Source organism: Macrotis lagotis, chromosome 8 (genome assembly GCF_037893015.1).
Source record: "Macrotis lagotis isolate mMagLag1 chromosome 8, bilby.v1.9.chrom.fasta, whole genome shotgun sequence".
In the NCBI taxonomy this organism is placed as follows: domain Eukaryota; kingdom Metazoa; phylum Chordata; class Mammalia; order Peramelemorphia; family Peramelidae; genus Macrotis; species Macrotis lagotis.
In genome coordinates this window covers 150,332,475-150,347,434 of record NC_133665.1, presented here as the reverse complement: position 1 = coordinate 150,347,434, position 14,960 = coordinate 150,332,475, and the positions used below count along the sequence as shown (strand labels likewise).

The 14,960-nt window shown below is 41.9% G+C and overlaps 1 protein-coding gene across 1 annotated transcript in view; it reads right to left on the bottom strand.

The window, feature by feature from the left end:
- Positions 1–14,960, bottom strand: part of SUMF1 (sulfatase modifying factor 1) — a 91,183-nt gene that overhangs the window by 4,323 nt on the left and 71,900 nt on the right. Inside the window, exon 8 of the mRNA XM_074198684.1 lies at positions 10,642–10,701. Within this exon, the coding sequence (XP_074054785.1) occupies positions 10,642–10,701 (60 nt within the window). The remainder of the gene's footprint in view (positions 1–10,641; positions 10,702–14,960) is intronic.

The window sequence follows — 14,960 nt, the reverse complement described above, 5'->3', positions numbered from 1 at the left end:
AGCTGGTGGAATCTTCCCTGGAGAAGGAGCTCTATACGGGAAAGAAAAAAACTTTAACAGAGACCCAACGGGGCAGGTATCCAGGAGAGAGCCTCACTGTTCTCAGGGACATCTGGTTTCATGTCCGATCTCTGACACAGAGTAGCTAAGTGACCACAGGCAAAGTCTGAGTCCCAGGTAACTCTTTGTAGATAAAGCAGCTATCTGTATCAGTGGAGGGAGTTTCCACACCACACGTTCTCCAAAAGGATGAAATCACAGATCCACACCAATAATCATTTTTTAAAAAGTTATTTGACATTAAAAAACAAAATATTTACTAAATGGGGATAAGGTATTATACGTCTCTTTCTTTCCTTCACCCTGAATTCATGACATCTTCTTCACCAACCTCCTACCCTTTGACTCTTTTTCCTGGTAAACACACAAAATAATGCCTGCGAATGGAAATAACCCTTTATGTAACCAATGCATTTGTTTTTTCAACTTTAAATTGGGAGTGCCTGGTGACCTCTCCATGTATACACATTTTGGGCTCTTGACTAGATTTCAAGTTCCTTCCTGTGCTAAAACTGTTCCAGTTGGGAGTGCCAAGAACGCCACCCTTCCACCACATGCCGGGAAGTTAAGTACAGGATTCAGATCCCGTGTCGGCATGCTCTTTATAGGTCAAGCTTCTAATTTCATTTTGCCTCTAGTCCCAAAGTAGAAAGCTCCCACAAATGTGCATCAGGAGAGCAAAACACCCTGAGGCAGACAGTCTGGAGAGTCTGTCCCTGGGACTCTTCCCTGATGGCCTGGACTCTCCCTACCCCACCAAAGTGCCTTCCTGTCGCAGTGGGCATTCTGCATTACTTGTCCAGGTTTGGGCTGGATCTACCCCAGGAGAACTGAGCTCTCTGAGAGCAGGAACTCTTTCCTGTTTGTTCTGGTGTCCTGATGGACCAAGCTCCAGCGGCATTCACAAAGTAAATGCTCGATGAACCGAACTGAAGTTTTAAGACACAAAGCAGGCCTGGAAAGAAGTAATACCTAGAACCTGGGGCAGCGGAAGGAGCCCTGGCTCTGGGGTCAGAGGAGGACCCAGGTTCAAATGGGGCCTCAGACACCGGACACTTGCCATCTGGGTGACCTCGCGCAAATCACTTAACTCCATTGCCTCACAAAACCAAAAGAAACCTCTAGGCCGCAGATGGCACTTTTGAAATAGCCCACTTCATCCTTACAACCACCCTGAGGTCGGCAGTGGCCGTAGTGGTTGCAGTGTCAATCTCGTTTATGGGGAGCATAGTGAGACGGACAGAGGGGACGGAACCATCTTGTGCAGGTCCTGCCCTCTATCCACTGAGTCGCCTCACCAGAGGTGAGCCATCCAAGTGGGAAGGGAGAGATGGGAGGTGCTCCCAGAGGCAGGAGGAGCAAGATGGATTTGCTCTTAAGAGTCCAACCTTGCTGGACAGGGGAGCCCTGAAAACCATGTGGCCTCAAATGATGTTCTCCATCCTGGTTTTGGACCCTCAACAGGCAAAGGAAGCCCCCACCCCACTTCGCTTCCACCCCTAATGGCGCTTCAGCATTTGTGGGCCAGGAATCCCAAGTTGCTACCTGAGCAAGAGCCTGGGGACATAAGCCTCTTCTGGATGGCAGAGTTCTACTGCCAAGGGATGCCAGCAATACCTAAGGGGGCAGGCTGCGGCCAGGCCCCTGTGAAGGGGGGAGGAGGAGGAGGCAATGCCTCAACAACTGACCAAAGGACCGGCCACCAGTGGGACGCCAAAGTCAGAACTGGAGTGGGAACTTGATTCCCTCGGCCATTTAGTCATTTAACTGGAGGCAAATCACCTCTGTGCCCTTCAGTTTTCTCATCTGAGAAGAGGGCATTCACACCACTTCAGCAGGCTATTTAGAGGTTCAAATAAGATTATGTGTAAAGTTTTTGTAATCCCTAGAGGATTTTTTTCTCTCTCAATGATTATTAGCAGGTTCAGATAATAATTCAAAGCACAAACAAAAGGAAGGGCAGAGTTGACGGTTGTGAAAAAAAAAATTAAAAATGCCAGAATGATAGGACCAAACCTGATCCTTCTACCCACAGTTGTTACAGGGATTAAAGAAGCATAGTTAATCCAGGAGAAAACAAACTCACTTGGAGTCTAGAGATCAGAGTTGCAGGCAGGACTATTCTATTTTGAGATACCAGATAACTCCTTTTTTTGTTGTTTTTGGGTTTTTTGCAAGACAATGGGATTAAGTGACTTGCCCAAGGTCACACAACTAGGTAATTATTATTAAGTGTCTGAGGCTGGATTTGGACTCAGGACCTCCTGACTCCAGGGCCAGTGCTCAATCCACTGCCTAGTTGCCCCTGCTCCAAGATAACTTCTACAGGTCCTCTCATCCTGAGTCTCCCCATTTGTGAAATGGTAAAAATAAAACATGTCACCTACCTCACTCCATAGTTGCCAAGATCAAATGAGAAAAATGAATAAAAATGTGTTGTTAAGAAAGGGGAATGTATTAAATAAAAATTACCATTAAGTATGAGGTGGTATTTATTAACAAGAATCTAGAACTCTAAACACAAAAGCACTTACCCTCCTTTAAATAAGTCACACGTTAACAGAGGCACTCAAAGGCCATATGAGCCAGTTGAGAATTTAATTGTACACATTCTTACACTATTACTACTGTCTTGTGCTACTAGCTCCTTCACAAAACTGTAAGGCTCTTTGGGGGTAGGGATCCAGCTTGGGTCTCTTCTGTATCACCTGCCACCATGCTAAGCTCAGAGTAAATTCTTTGCAAACAGAACATTTCAAAAGCTTCCCGATCCCTTATTTTTATTAACTCCTTCCCCCAAGCCTCCCACAACCTAAATAATAATAACTGACATTTATACAGTTCTTGAAGGTTTGCAAAGTGCTTTACATATATCAACTCATCTGATATTTAATACCTTTTGAGCTAAAATTCCTGAGTTGCACAATAAATCATTTTTCTTGGGCACCAAAAATATCTAATGATGAACTTGGCTCTCTTTTAAGCAAGAGGTCATGAACACCATACAATGCTGCACAGAGGAGCTGTGAGCAGATTAACCTTGGAACTGGAAAAAGATCATTTGTGATTTGTGAAAACAGGTCAAGGGAGCAGCTTTAATAACTTCTCCCCCAAAAGTAGCACATTCCCATTCCCACTGTTCAGAGACATTATTATCTCCAAGGTTGACACAGAAATTCTCTAACTCCGGACACCCCACCCCCCGTTACACACAGGTGTGATTACTGGAACCACATAATCCAAACTTGTTTCTGCATTTGCCCTATGGAAGAGAAGGAATGCACCACTGATAATTCTTTAGCTGGAACAGGAAGAGTGAAGTGAAAACATGTCTGAAATAATAAGACCTAAAGGATATAATTCAAAGAAAATCCTTGTCCTAATGTCCAAAGATCAGAAGGTATACATGTATCTAGGGGTAATGGAAGTCTCATCATACTACTACTCTTAGAGGGCTCTTGGGGGACAGTCAAATGATAAGGGTCTTTCAGAGAATTTGCCACAGCATTACACAGAGGGAAAATCAACAGACTTGGAGTCGAAAGAGACCTGGTTTTGAATTTTGGCTCTTACATTTACTAGCTGGATGATGCTGGACAGATCACTTGATTTCTCTTAGCCTCCTCATTTGTAAATTAGAAATGAGTAGCCATAGCACCTAAGTCATGAGGTTGTTACAAAAATAAAATAAAATGAAAGGAAACAAAACAACTTTGTAAAACTTAAAGCCCTAAAGGAATGTGTGGAATTATTATATTAGTTCTCTGTAAAGCAGGAAGGATTATGAAGGCATTTTAAAAAATGATACAATGGGGAAAAGGTCTTGGATTTGAGGTCAGAAGATCGAGATTCAAACTCTGGCTCTGTCATTTACCATCTGTCTGACCATAGGCAAATCATTTAACATCATGAATCTTAGTTTCCTCATCTGATAAATGGGAGGTGGGAGGTAGGGAAAGGAAGAAGAGGAAGCAGTTGTCTAGATCTCTTCTACTCTAAATCTATTATCCTATAAAATCAAGAAGGACTTAATGATATGACAGTTTATTAGGCAAACTTGTTAACATGTACAATGTCCCTGTGAAATTATTATATGGAGATAGCCTGTCTCATCTGACCCGATTGCTGCTAATTTTCCTAATTCAAATCGTTTCTCCCCATCTCTGTCATAATTACACCTTCATGTAACCCCAGAAATTTGTGAGACAAGCTGGAGCACATCCAGGTGAAGGTGATCTGGCTGCCATTATCAGAGGAAGGGATTGGTTGTGTTTAACCTGCAGAAGAGAAGGCTCAACAGGAACCAGTGTCAGTGGTTCCCAAGGGGGTGAAGGTCTGGCATGTGCAACAACAATCAGACTCTTTAATGCTTGCCCCAAGAGGTCAGCACCAAAAGCCCCGGGGTGAATGGACAGATGCCGATTTCAGTACAAAGGAAGAGAACTAACAGTACGATGGAATTCCCCCTTTCAAGAAATATTAGAGCAGAAGGTGAACAGCCGTGTCTCGGAGCTGGTGTTAAAAGGATTTCTATTCAGGTAGTGGCTGAACCTGAAAGCCTCAAAGGTCTTTGGCCATATAAGCCAGCATCGTGGCTGATCTCCCAGACTTCCCTTTGGATTCCAATTTACAGGGCTGTAAGTACCTGAATGCTTGTCTTGTAAGGGCAAAGCTCCTGTACTAAGCTGCTATTAGACAAGAAGCTTAAAGCCAGCATTGGCAGGGGTTTTTACTGAAGGTACAGAATGGGAAAATGGTGATGACATGACCCAATTTTATTATGATCACCTCCAGATCCACATACTGTTAGAAGAAGGTTCCCCTAAGCTCTGTGGTCCACATGCTGTCCTTAGGAAACCACTTACCTAGAAGACAAACTCTGGGAACCAAGAGGAGGAAAGTCTTCCACGATTAACTTCTAAATGCAACCACTTCTCAAAATAACTTTCGTTATGTCAGTTTTTAACCACCCTCACCTGCCAGATCACTTTTTTATTTTTAGGATGGGCCCATCCAAAGGGTTTAAAATCTTCTTGAAGACAAGTTTTCTCACACATCTGCCAGCTGTCCAAATGTATATAGTCTTACAAGTTTAAAGACAGCATGGCATAATGAAGCTGTTACTGGGCTTGAAATCAGGAAGGTTTGGATTCAAATCCTGACTCAGACACTCTCATGAACCTTGAATAAGTCACTTAAGAGGACTCCTGGCATTAAAGCTCTAGAGTCCAACCACCTTATTTTACAGGTGAGGGGACTGACACACTCAGGGAAATCCAGGGACTTGCCCAAGTAAGTGTCTAACCCTGAGCCACTGCTCCTTTGACTGCATCATGCTAATCCCCCTTTCTACAGCAACAGAAATTTTCTTATCCAGTTTTTCTTTTTTGTTTTTTCTGTCACTATTTTGGGATCATGTGCAACAAGGCAGAGAATGCACATTCTCTATTTACAACACTAGTGAAATATGAGTATTCACCTCACACTGACACTAGCCCACAAAATCACAGAATTTCAGGGATGGAAGGGCCCTCACCAACAACCTCCAAAAAGAATCCCACTATAATAACCCAGCAAACAACTCTCTGATGACTTCCAAGAAGAGGTAGTCTTGTTGTTGGAGCTCAGCCTATTGTGGAATATTTATTGCCATCAAGAATTAATTTAGCTCGGGGCGGCTAGGTGACATAGAGGATAAAGTACAGGCCCTGGAGTCAGGAGTACCTGGGTTCAAATCTGGTCTCAGACATTTAATAATTACCTAGCTGTGTGGCCTTGGGCAAGTTACTTAACTCCGTTTGCCTTGCAAAAAAACCCAAAGACCTAAGAATCAATTTAGCTCTTGGCAATTTCTCTTCACTCTTCCTAATTCTGCCCTTTGGGGCAAACATTCTCAAGGGTGCTTCAGTACTGCTCTCCCAACTCTCCCCCACCCCACCCCCCACATTTCCTCAGTCTACACTTCTCCAGCTCCTTCAAGTGAGCCTCATACCACCTGGAGTCAAGACACTTAACATCCTGCCTGCTCCCCTCAGGACATGCTCCATTATCAATGCCCTTCATGAAATGTAGCTGCTGGGGCTAAACATCATGCTACAGATGTGCTGTGACCAAACTACAAAGAACTGGCCTGGGCTAACGAAGATACTCCAATGACTGAAGCTACATTGGGATCAGAACTTTGTTTAAATCCCATTCTTCTTCCCGCCAGTTTTTGCTATAACTAAAAGATCATGAACTCAACTGCTGTAAATGAGGGAAGAAATTTTGTGACTAATCCTTCAGTTATCACAAGAAAATGAGCATTCTCCCCTTCCCCACCCTCCTAACTCAAAAAAGCACGTGACATCATTGATTCATTTCCTTGAGATAAGTGGTTTGCCTGAAATTCTAATCTTTAGCAACTAAAGGATCAAGTAATTAAACAGTTACATGGCCTAATTCTGAATGTTCCATTGTAAGTTTATGGGTTTATATGGGTTTGTTGGGCTGTGTGTGTGTGTGTGTGTGTGTGTGTGTGTGTGTGTGTGTCTACTTTTAGCACAAGAAATTATTCTTCAGGATGAGAGATCTTTGGGTACCTTAAAATTGGGTCACTTTATTAATCATGAAAAAGGAGAGAAATTCATTCCAGCATAAATTTAATCAAAATAGTTAATTAATGTGTGACATTGATTTCACCTGAGCCAGATATTAGTGCTGAAAACATGATCTCAGAGTTGGGAGCAGTCTCCAGCGATGAGGATGGCCTACCAATGGCAGGGCTCGGAAGTCAGATGAACAATATATAGAAAGGTTCATTTTTTTTGAAAAAGGCCTCCATGATAGAATGATTTTCAGGACAATATGGTATAGAAATATTTGCTAGAATACAGCATGTGATGCAAGGGAGAGTTTCTACTGACTGACACAAGAGCTAAAGGTCATCAGAGGAATTTACCCATTTCAATTCAACAACATTAAAACAACCATGTGCCAGATACTGTCCAACATACTGTGATACAAATATTGAAAAAAAAAATTCCTCCCCTAAAGTTTATGATCTATTGGATGCAAACCTGCTAGAATAGAGGTAAATTAAAACATTTTAAGGAACTAGAGAATATTAACAATTGGAAGGCTTAGGGAAGACAATAAGTATATTCCCCCATCTCTTTATCAATGGCTATTCATCTGGATGGGTTATTTACAAAAATGAATAATCTTTAGAGTTTAAAAGCCAAATGGAAGGGACTGAGAGAATCCCTAGGGATGCTGAAGTCTTCCAGATATCCCCATTAGTGGATGACATTGTGCTGACTGTTTATGCAGAACATTACAGAACCTACTAAATGAGCTCTATAATCACTCAAAAGAATTTGGTTTATTGACACTGGAAAACCCAAGCCAAAGAAGAATGCCAATGCAGCCATACAGGCAAACCTTACAATTCTCCCACCATTGTATACATCTTGTCCAGATATTAGATAAAACCAATGAACTAGGCAGAGGACTGAACTGGGAGAGGAGAGCCGGCTGAATTGCCCTTAAGAAACTTCCAGTTCTTTCAAAGATACTAAGCTTCCAATATATATTTTTATATATTCTAAGATAATAATACTCAAAGAAAAGGTGCACCTTTTTACTATAACAATATGACAACATTCTTCCACTGATTTTGTAGGTGGTATGATTTGTGGAATATCAGAGTCTTTGTAGAATCAGATTATGGTCAAATAAAGCAGATTACATATTCCCAACCTGAAGAGAGGACAAGTTTTATTTAACCTGACAGAAGATTCAAAGTACTCACATCTGAGCCCACAGCCAAGACAACTCTTAAAATGGGTCTTACAAAGTTCACAGGACTCTCAGTACCAATGAAAGCATATATCCAAGTAGTTTCTCTTTCAAGCACTCTCTCCCCCTCTAGAAGACCATATGGATTTGCAGATCCTTCTCCAGGGAATTATCACTACAACTATTATTATTTTTACTACCACTACTACCTACTACTATTACTACTGCTATAAAAGTTATGACTGGCTTCTCCTGAATGGACAAGTAGATTCTGTTTATTTACAGCTTCTAGAGACTCCACTGAAATCTTTGAGATTAGAATGAGGATCTGACAAAGACACTGGGTGTCAATTGATAAATGATCAAAGGATATGAGTAGGCAATTACCAGATGAAGAAATTAAAATTGTCTATAGTCATATGAAAAAATGCTCTAAATCATTATTGATTAGAGAAATGCAAATTAAAACAACTCTTAGGGGTGGCTAGGTGGCACAGTGGATAAAGCACCAGCCCTGGAGTCAGGAGTACCTGGGCTCAAATCTGGTCTCAGACACTTAATAATTACCTAGCTGTGTGACCTTGAGCGAGCTACTTAACCCCATTTGCCTTGCAAAAACCTAACAAAAAATAAAAACAGCTCTTGAGGTACCACACACCTATAGATTAGTGATCATGACAAAAATGGAAAATGATCAATATTGGAGGAGATGTGTAAAAACTAGGGCTCTAATACAATATTAGTGGAGTTGGGAACTGATCCAATCTCTCTAGAAAACAATTTGGAACGATGTCCAAAGGGCAATAAAATGATACCTACCCTTTCAAACAGCAACCCCAGTCCTAGGACTCTATTCCAAAGAGATCACAAAAATGGGTAAAAAAACCACATTACAAAAACATTCATAGCAGTTTTTTTTTGAAGTGGCAAAAAACTGGAAATTGAAGGGTTGCTCATTAATTGGGGAATGGCTAAACAAATTGTGGTATATGTGTGTGATGGAACCCTATGGTTCTATAAGAAATCATGAGGGACAAGATTTCAGAAAAGCCCGGGAAGACTTGTATGAATTGATGCTGAATGATGTGAACAGAATTAGAAGAACACTGTCCACATTAACAGCAACACTGCGATGAAGTGCCTCTCAGCAGTTCAGTGATAAAAGATAATTTTAAAGAACTGGTGATGGAAAATACCATCCATATCCAGAGAAGAACCCATGGAGTCTGAATGCAGACAAAGTTTACTATTTTTAATTTTTAAAATTTGGTTTATGTTTTAATTATTTTTTCTTCTCATGACTTTTTTTTTCATTTTGTTCTGATTCTTTTTTCACAACATGATTAATACGGAAATATGTTTAACATAGTTAACATATACATGTATAACCTATATTAGATTGCTCTCTGTCAGGGGAAGGAGCAGGAAAGGGAAGGAGGGAGAAAATGTGAAACTCGAAACCTTACAAAAATGATTGTTGAAAACTATCTTTTCAAGTGCTTGGAAAAATAAATTTTTTAAAAAAGACACTAAAGCTTCTGGATATCTCCTGGTGAACTGGTCAGTGTCTCTCCCCTGTAGTTAAGTCTGTTTTTACAGATCTGCTGCTCTAGTGAATTGGATTTGAGTGAGGGAGGCTGTGCTAAGTCATTAGCCTAACTTTCTCCTCCAGAACCATCTGAGTCCAGTGGCCAAATAGGAATCAGGATGACTGGAGATGACCCTGGATGTGAGGCAATCAGGGTTCAGTGACTTGCCCAAAGTTGCACAGCTAGTGAGTGTCAAGTGTCTGAGGCTGGATTCGAACTCCCCTCCTCCTGACTCCAAGCGCAGTGCTCTATCCACTACACCATCTAGTTGCCCTACTGTGAAAAAAAGTACTTTTGCAAACAGAGAACACTAAATGTGAGCCAGCTTCACATCACTCCAGGTCAAAGTATGTTTCAAACGGCACAGGAGCCATAGTCATTACTACAAAGGATAAACTCTGCCTTGACAGGGGAAAAAAAAAGCAAAGCAGAAAACCGGAATGCAAATAAAATCCCACCACCAACCAAGTAGGTTTCACAAGGCATACATTTTAAACCTGGAATTCTTTCAAAAATTAAGCTAATGAGGGTTTCCAAAGTCTTCCACCTCCATCTTCTTTTTTTGTTAAATTCTTAGTCTAATCCCAAAGATTTCAGTAAAATCTCTAAGACCTAGTAAACAAAGACAAGCTACTGGTCCTAATCAAGGAAATCAAACCCTAACTTCTGCTGTAACTGTAGTAGTGATAGGTATGTGGTAGTATCGGTGGTAGTGGTGGTAGCGATGGTGGTGGTGGTGGTAGCAGTAATGGCCCACATTTACAGAGAGCTTTAAGATGTACAAAGCACTTTCTACACAACAGCCCCAGAAGGGAGGTCTTAACATTTGTTTTTTGTAGATAAGAGGGGGCTGGATGACTTTCTCAAGGTCATTCAGCTAGTGAGACCTGGAGGACATAAACTGTTAGTAATGTATACACATCATTTACAATGAGTCTCAGAAACAGAATGTCTCCAAATAAAATGAATATAAGAGAAACAGTATCTGGCATGCATAAGGGAAATCTTCTGTACTCCCTGCATTCCTCTTTTTTAAGCTCTCAAGACCTCCCCAGGCCATTCACAGACTCCACTTCTCATCCTCCTGGGTATAACTGAGCCAGCTTGGTTTGGATGGGGAGCAGAAGGGGGTAGGGCTTTTCCCAATGGGACTCTGCACTGGCAACTCCACATCCCATCATGAAATACCTACATTTTCCTAAGTGATTTTTACCTTATGGCACATGTATGATCCTCCTTTCTTCACTCGGTCACTTCCAGAAGGGGGCCCTTGCTGTGAACAAAGAGAGGACAAGTTGTCAGGCCAGAAAACAAGATTAGTGGTCACCAAGCAGAGAGAGAGAGGCCACTCCAGCCCAACCATCCAGTCCTCTGTCCCTGGAGCATTTTATTCACATGGAACCTTTTCAGGCTATTCCCGTTCTATTTCAGGCTATTCTCTGCCTCAAAGTCCAGGCATGGTTTCCTATTTTCCTCCTAGCCAAATTCTATCAATCTTCTAAGGCCCAACCTAGAGCTCATTTCCTTTTGTGACTGCTCCAGCCCACCCTCCCTGCCTCTAAATTTCTCTAGCACTAACTATATAACACTTACTCATAGGTTGGTCACTTTTTATCAGTCACTTTATCGCAAGCATTATTTGCCAGGCACTATCCTAGACCCTGAGGATAGAAAACCCAAAATCAAACAGTCCTTCCCCTCTTTTAGGGAGACAATGTGGACAATGTGGGGAGTGGAGAAAAACCACATGTAGAAAGTAGCCCTTGAGCTGAGTTTTGAAAGGAAGTGGGGACTGAAAGTAGTAGAAGTGAAGAACAGATGAATTCTGGTGGGGAGGAGGAGGGGAAAATCTGTGCAAAGGCACAATAACCTCATCAACTCCTCCAGACATTACCTAGAACACAATCTTAGATGTAACCCTAGTATTCAGCATATCATGGAGTAAAGGAAGTGAAAGACTCTGGGTCTTGGAGTCTTATCCTGGACTGTTATTTAACACCTCATGTATGAATGGCTCATTTCCTCACCTGTCTAAATTATAAAATCCCAGAGATCAAGGACTATTTCTCCAGCTCTCTGGGACACACTCAGCAGACAGTGGTATACCACAAGGGCTTCCTGAGAAGATCTTCAGATTTCATCCTGTAAACTTGTGGGCCAAGCAGAATCTACTGGCTCTTCTTTTAGGAAAGGTGAGCATGGGCTAACTTTGACTTCATCAGCAGGCACTGAATGGTGGATCTCTCAGAGGTTGATACACTTGGGGAGACAGTGGCAGAGCACTCTACAGAGCAGAGAGAGCTCACACAAGCTCACTATGTGACAAGAGGCAAGAGTCACTTTCTGACCCTTTTCCAGAAATGACCAAGAGAGCCATATAGCTGCCTTATTGTTTACTAGAAGCGAGATGCTGGGATTCCCCCTAGGGGACAGTCCTCTCTCTGGTTCATCACAAACCATCAGGGAGGTAGAAGAGTCAAGAATGGAAAGAACCACATCTATTCTAGGCACAGCTGCCACTGCCTTTGAAACCTGTGCTGCTCAAATTAGGAAAAGAAGTATTCCTGTCAGAAACATTTCCAACTCTTGGGGAATTTCCCCAAGAAAAGCAACATCAATACCCCCTGTAGTTGGTGAAGCACAGTTGGGTTTTTTTTTTTAGCTTTCTTCATTGCTTAATGCTGCTACTAACAGAATCTCATCAAAGATCACAAAATGAATCCTGCAAATCCTCAAAGGCTCCATTATAAAAATTAAATTTTAATGCTGAACTATTAGTTAATTCCAGACAAATTCCTTGTGCCCCGGGCCTCTCACTGCTGAGACAGACACAACAAGATCCTCAGAGGTAGGGGGGTTTTCATAATGAACTGAGCAGGCATTGCTCTCTGATATATTAGAAAAACTTCACCAGAATTAGCAGGGTGAGGTTCATGACTCAAATCTCTGGGCAATGAAGTAGCAATTAACCAATTGATCACCTCTTAGTTCCACCATAATACTTACTCAAAGTCAAGTGCATCAAATCTGATGCAATTAAACACATGTTTAATAAACACTAACTAGATGCAAGTCACTGTCCTAATTAAGACACACATTCCTTTCACTCAAGGAGCATACAAACTATATGGAAAGGACATCTATAAAATCAGCTTCAATACAGAATACAAAATAAGTCCTTCAAAAGGAGACAAAGTCCAAAGGAAGGAGAGATAGCTCAGGCAGGGCCTAAGACATCACTGATCAGGGGCAGATGGGACAGGCTGCATAAGGGAAGTGAGGAGCCCAGTGAGAAGCTACTGTGATATTTTAAGAGACTTGGAATGGAAGCCTGCACAGGGACGGTGGTAGTGGGGTACAGTGGGACACCTACCAGCTGGGCAAACATAGAAGTCACCCAGTCTCCAAAAGCTTCAGTTTATTTATCTGCAAAATGGGATGAAAATTCTTGCTCTACCAACCTCAAGGGGCTGAGATTAGCAACTCTTGCAGAGTGTTGTGTGTGTGAGTGTGAGTTATGAGAAGGAATAAGAAGGAGGGAATGGATTAGATGTGGTGAAGAGATGAGACAGCCAGGGAGGCACGGATGGCAGCACAGTTTCTAACAAGAGAGAAACAATTTCTGATACCATAAATAGAAACAGAGAAGTCGAAAAATGAGGAACAGGGTTTAGAGTGAAATAGAGTCCAATTTTGGACATTTTGATATTGAGGCACTGGTCCAGTTCATCCTCCATTCAGCTTTCCAATTAATCTTCCTACTGGCTATGTCTGACCTGTTCACCCTCTACTCAATAAACTCCAGAGGCTCCTATCACTTCCAGGATTAACTATAAAATCCTCTGTTTGGCCTTCAAAATCCTTCATAATCATAATCCTACCATTTCAGTCTCCTTCCATCTTACTCCCCTCCATGCTAGTCGATGACCCAATGACATTAGCTGCCATTCTGTTCCATAACCTAGACATACCTTGGTATCTCCCTATCTGGGCATTTTCAGCGCCTGACTCCTCTGCCCAGAATGTTCTGGCTCCTCATCTTGGATTCTGGCTTCCCTGGCTTTCTTTAAAGCTCCACCTTCTACAAGAAGCCTTTCCTGATCTCCCTTAATACTGATGCCTTCCCCTCTGCGCAGAAATCATTTGGAGGAACTAATGATGTTTGTTTTCCCTAGAGATGAATGTGATGCTTGTATTCAAGTCACTGAAGGGCTATCTTGTAAGAGTGGATTGGGGCAGCTAGGTGGCACAGTAGATAGAGCACCGGCCCTGGGGTCAGGAGTACCTGCGTTCAAATCCGGTCTCAGACACTTAATATCTCCAACTGACTCTGTATATGGTTGTTTATATGCTGCCTCCCCTTATCAGACTGAGAGATCCTTAAGAATAAAGGCTGACTTTTGATTTTGGATCTCCAGCACTTGACCAAAGGAGATGTTTACTAAATGTTTGTCAACTGACTAGTTGGAGATGTCCAGTAGGTTGTGAACATTAGAAATTAAAAACTAGAATTCAACAGAGAAGTCAGAGTAGAAAATGTAGCTCTGTAAGTTATTCACAAGCTTCCATCAGGCAAAGACTGGAAAGCTAGATGCTATTCAAGATGTGGGAAGCCTGGATTACCAGGCTACAAAGTTTGTATTTTACCCTTTAAGTAAGACCGAGCTGCTGAAGGCTTTTGGGCAGGAGAATGAATGATAGAGGCTGATCTGTGCATTTTGCTATGATTTTGTCAGCTTTCTGAATAGTTTAAGAGAGCAGAGTCTGGAGGCTTGGTGACTGGTTATAAAATTATTAAAAGAATTGTGGTGAGAGATAAAAATGGCCTGAACTAAGGTGATGTCTGTGTAAGTGAAGAGGGGATGGTTCAGAAATCAAACTGAAAAGGCTTGGCAAATAACTGCGAGTGAGCGAGAGAGAGAGAGAGAGAGAGAGAGAGAGAGAGAGACACGGAGAGGGAGAGGGAGTCAGTCAATAATGACTCCTATGATTTAAGCCAAGTTAAGTGGGAAAATAATGGTGCCAAGACAGAAATAGGGAGATTAGGAGGAGTAGGTCTGGAGAGAGAAGTGATAAATTCAGTTTATGACATGCTAAATTCAAAGTGCTGTGAGACATCCAACTGGAGACATTCATCTGAAATATGGAATTGAAGTTCAGGGTCAAGGCTTAGAGCTATTACCTTGGGAGTAAACAGTGAAAGGATAAACCAGTCAAAAGCAAAGAAATAATGTCAGACAAAGAAGGGAGAAAGGAGCCAAGGACAGAGCCTTGTAGTCAACTGATTGAACATGCATCACATGTGTGTTTGGGACAAGTCACTCCAGATGCTCTCTGTGGTCCTTTGATCTTTCCATTAGGAAGGAGGTCACTGGTGGCCTTCAGAAAGAAGTTTCACTAGAATGGTGGAAGCAGAAACCAGGCTGCAAGGGAGCTGATAAATGAGTGGGTGATGAAGAACCAAAAGCCCTGAAAGGAGATTATTTTTTCTAGAAATCTAGCAGAGAAGAAAAGGAAAGAGACAGGATATCA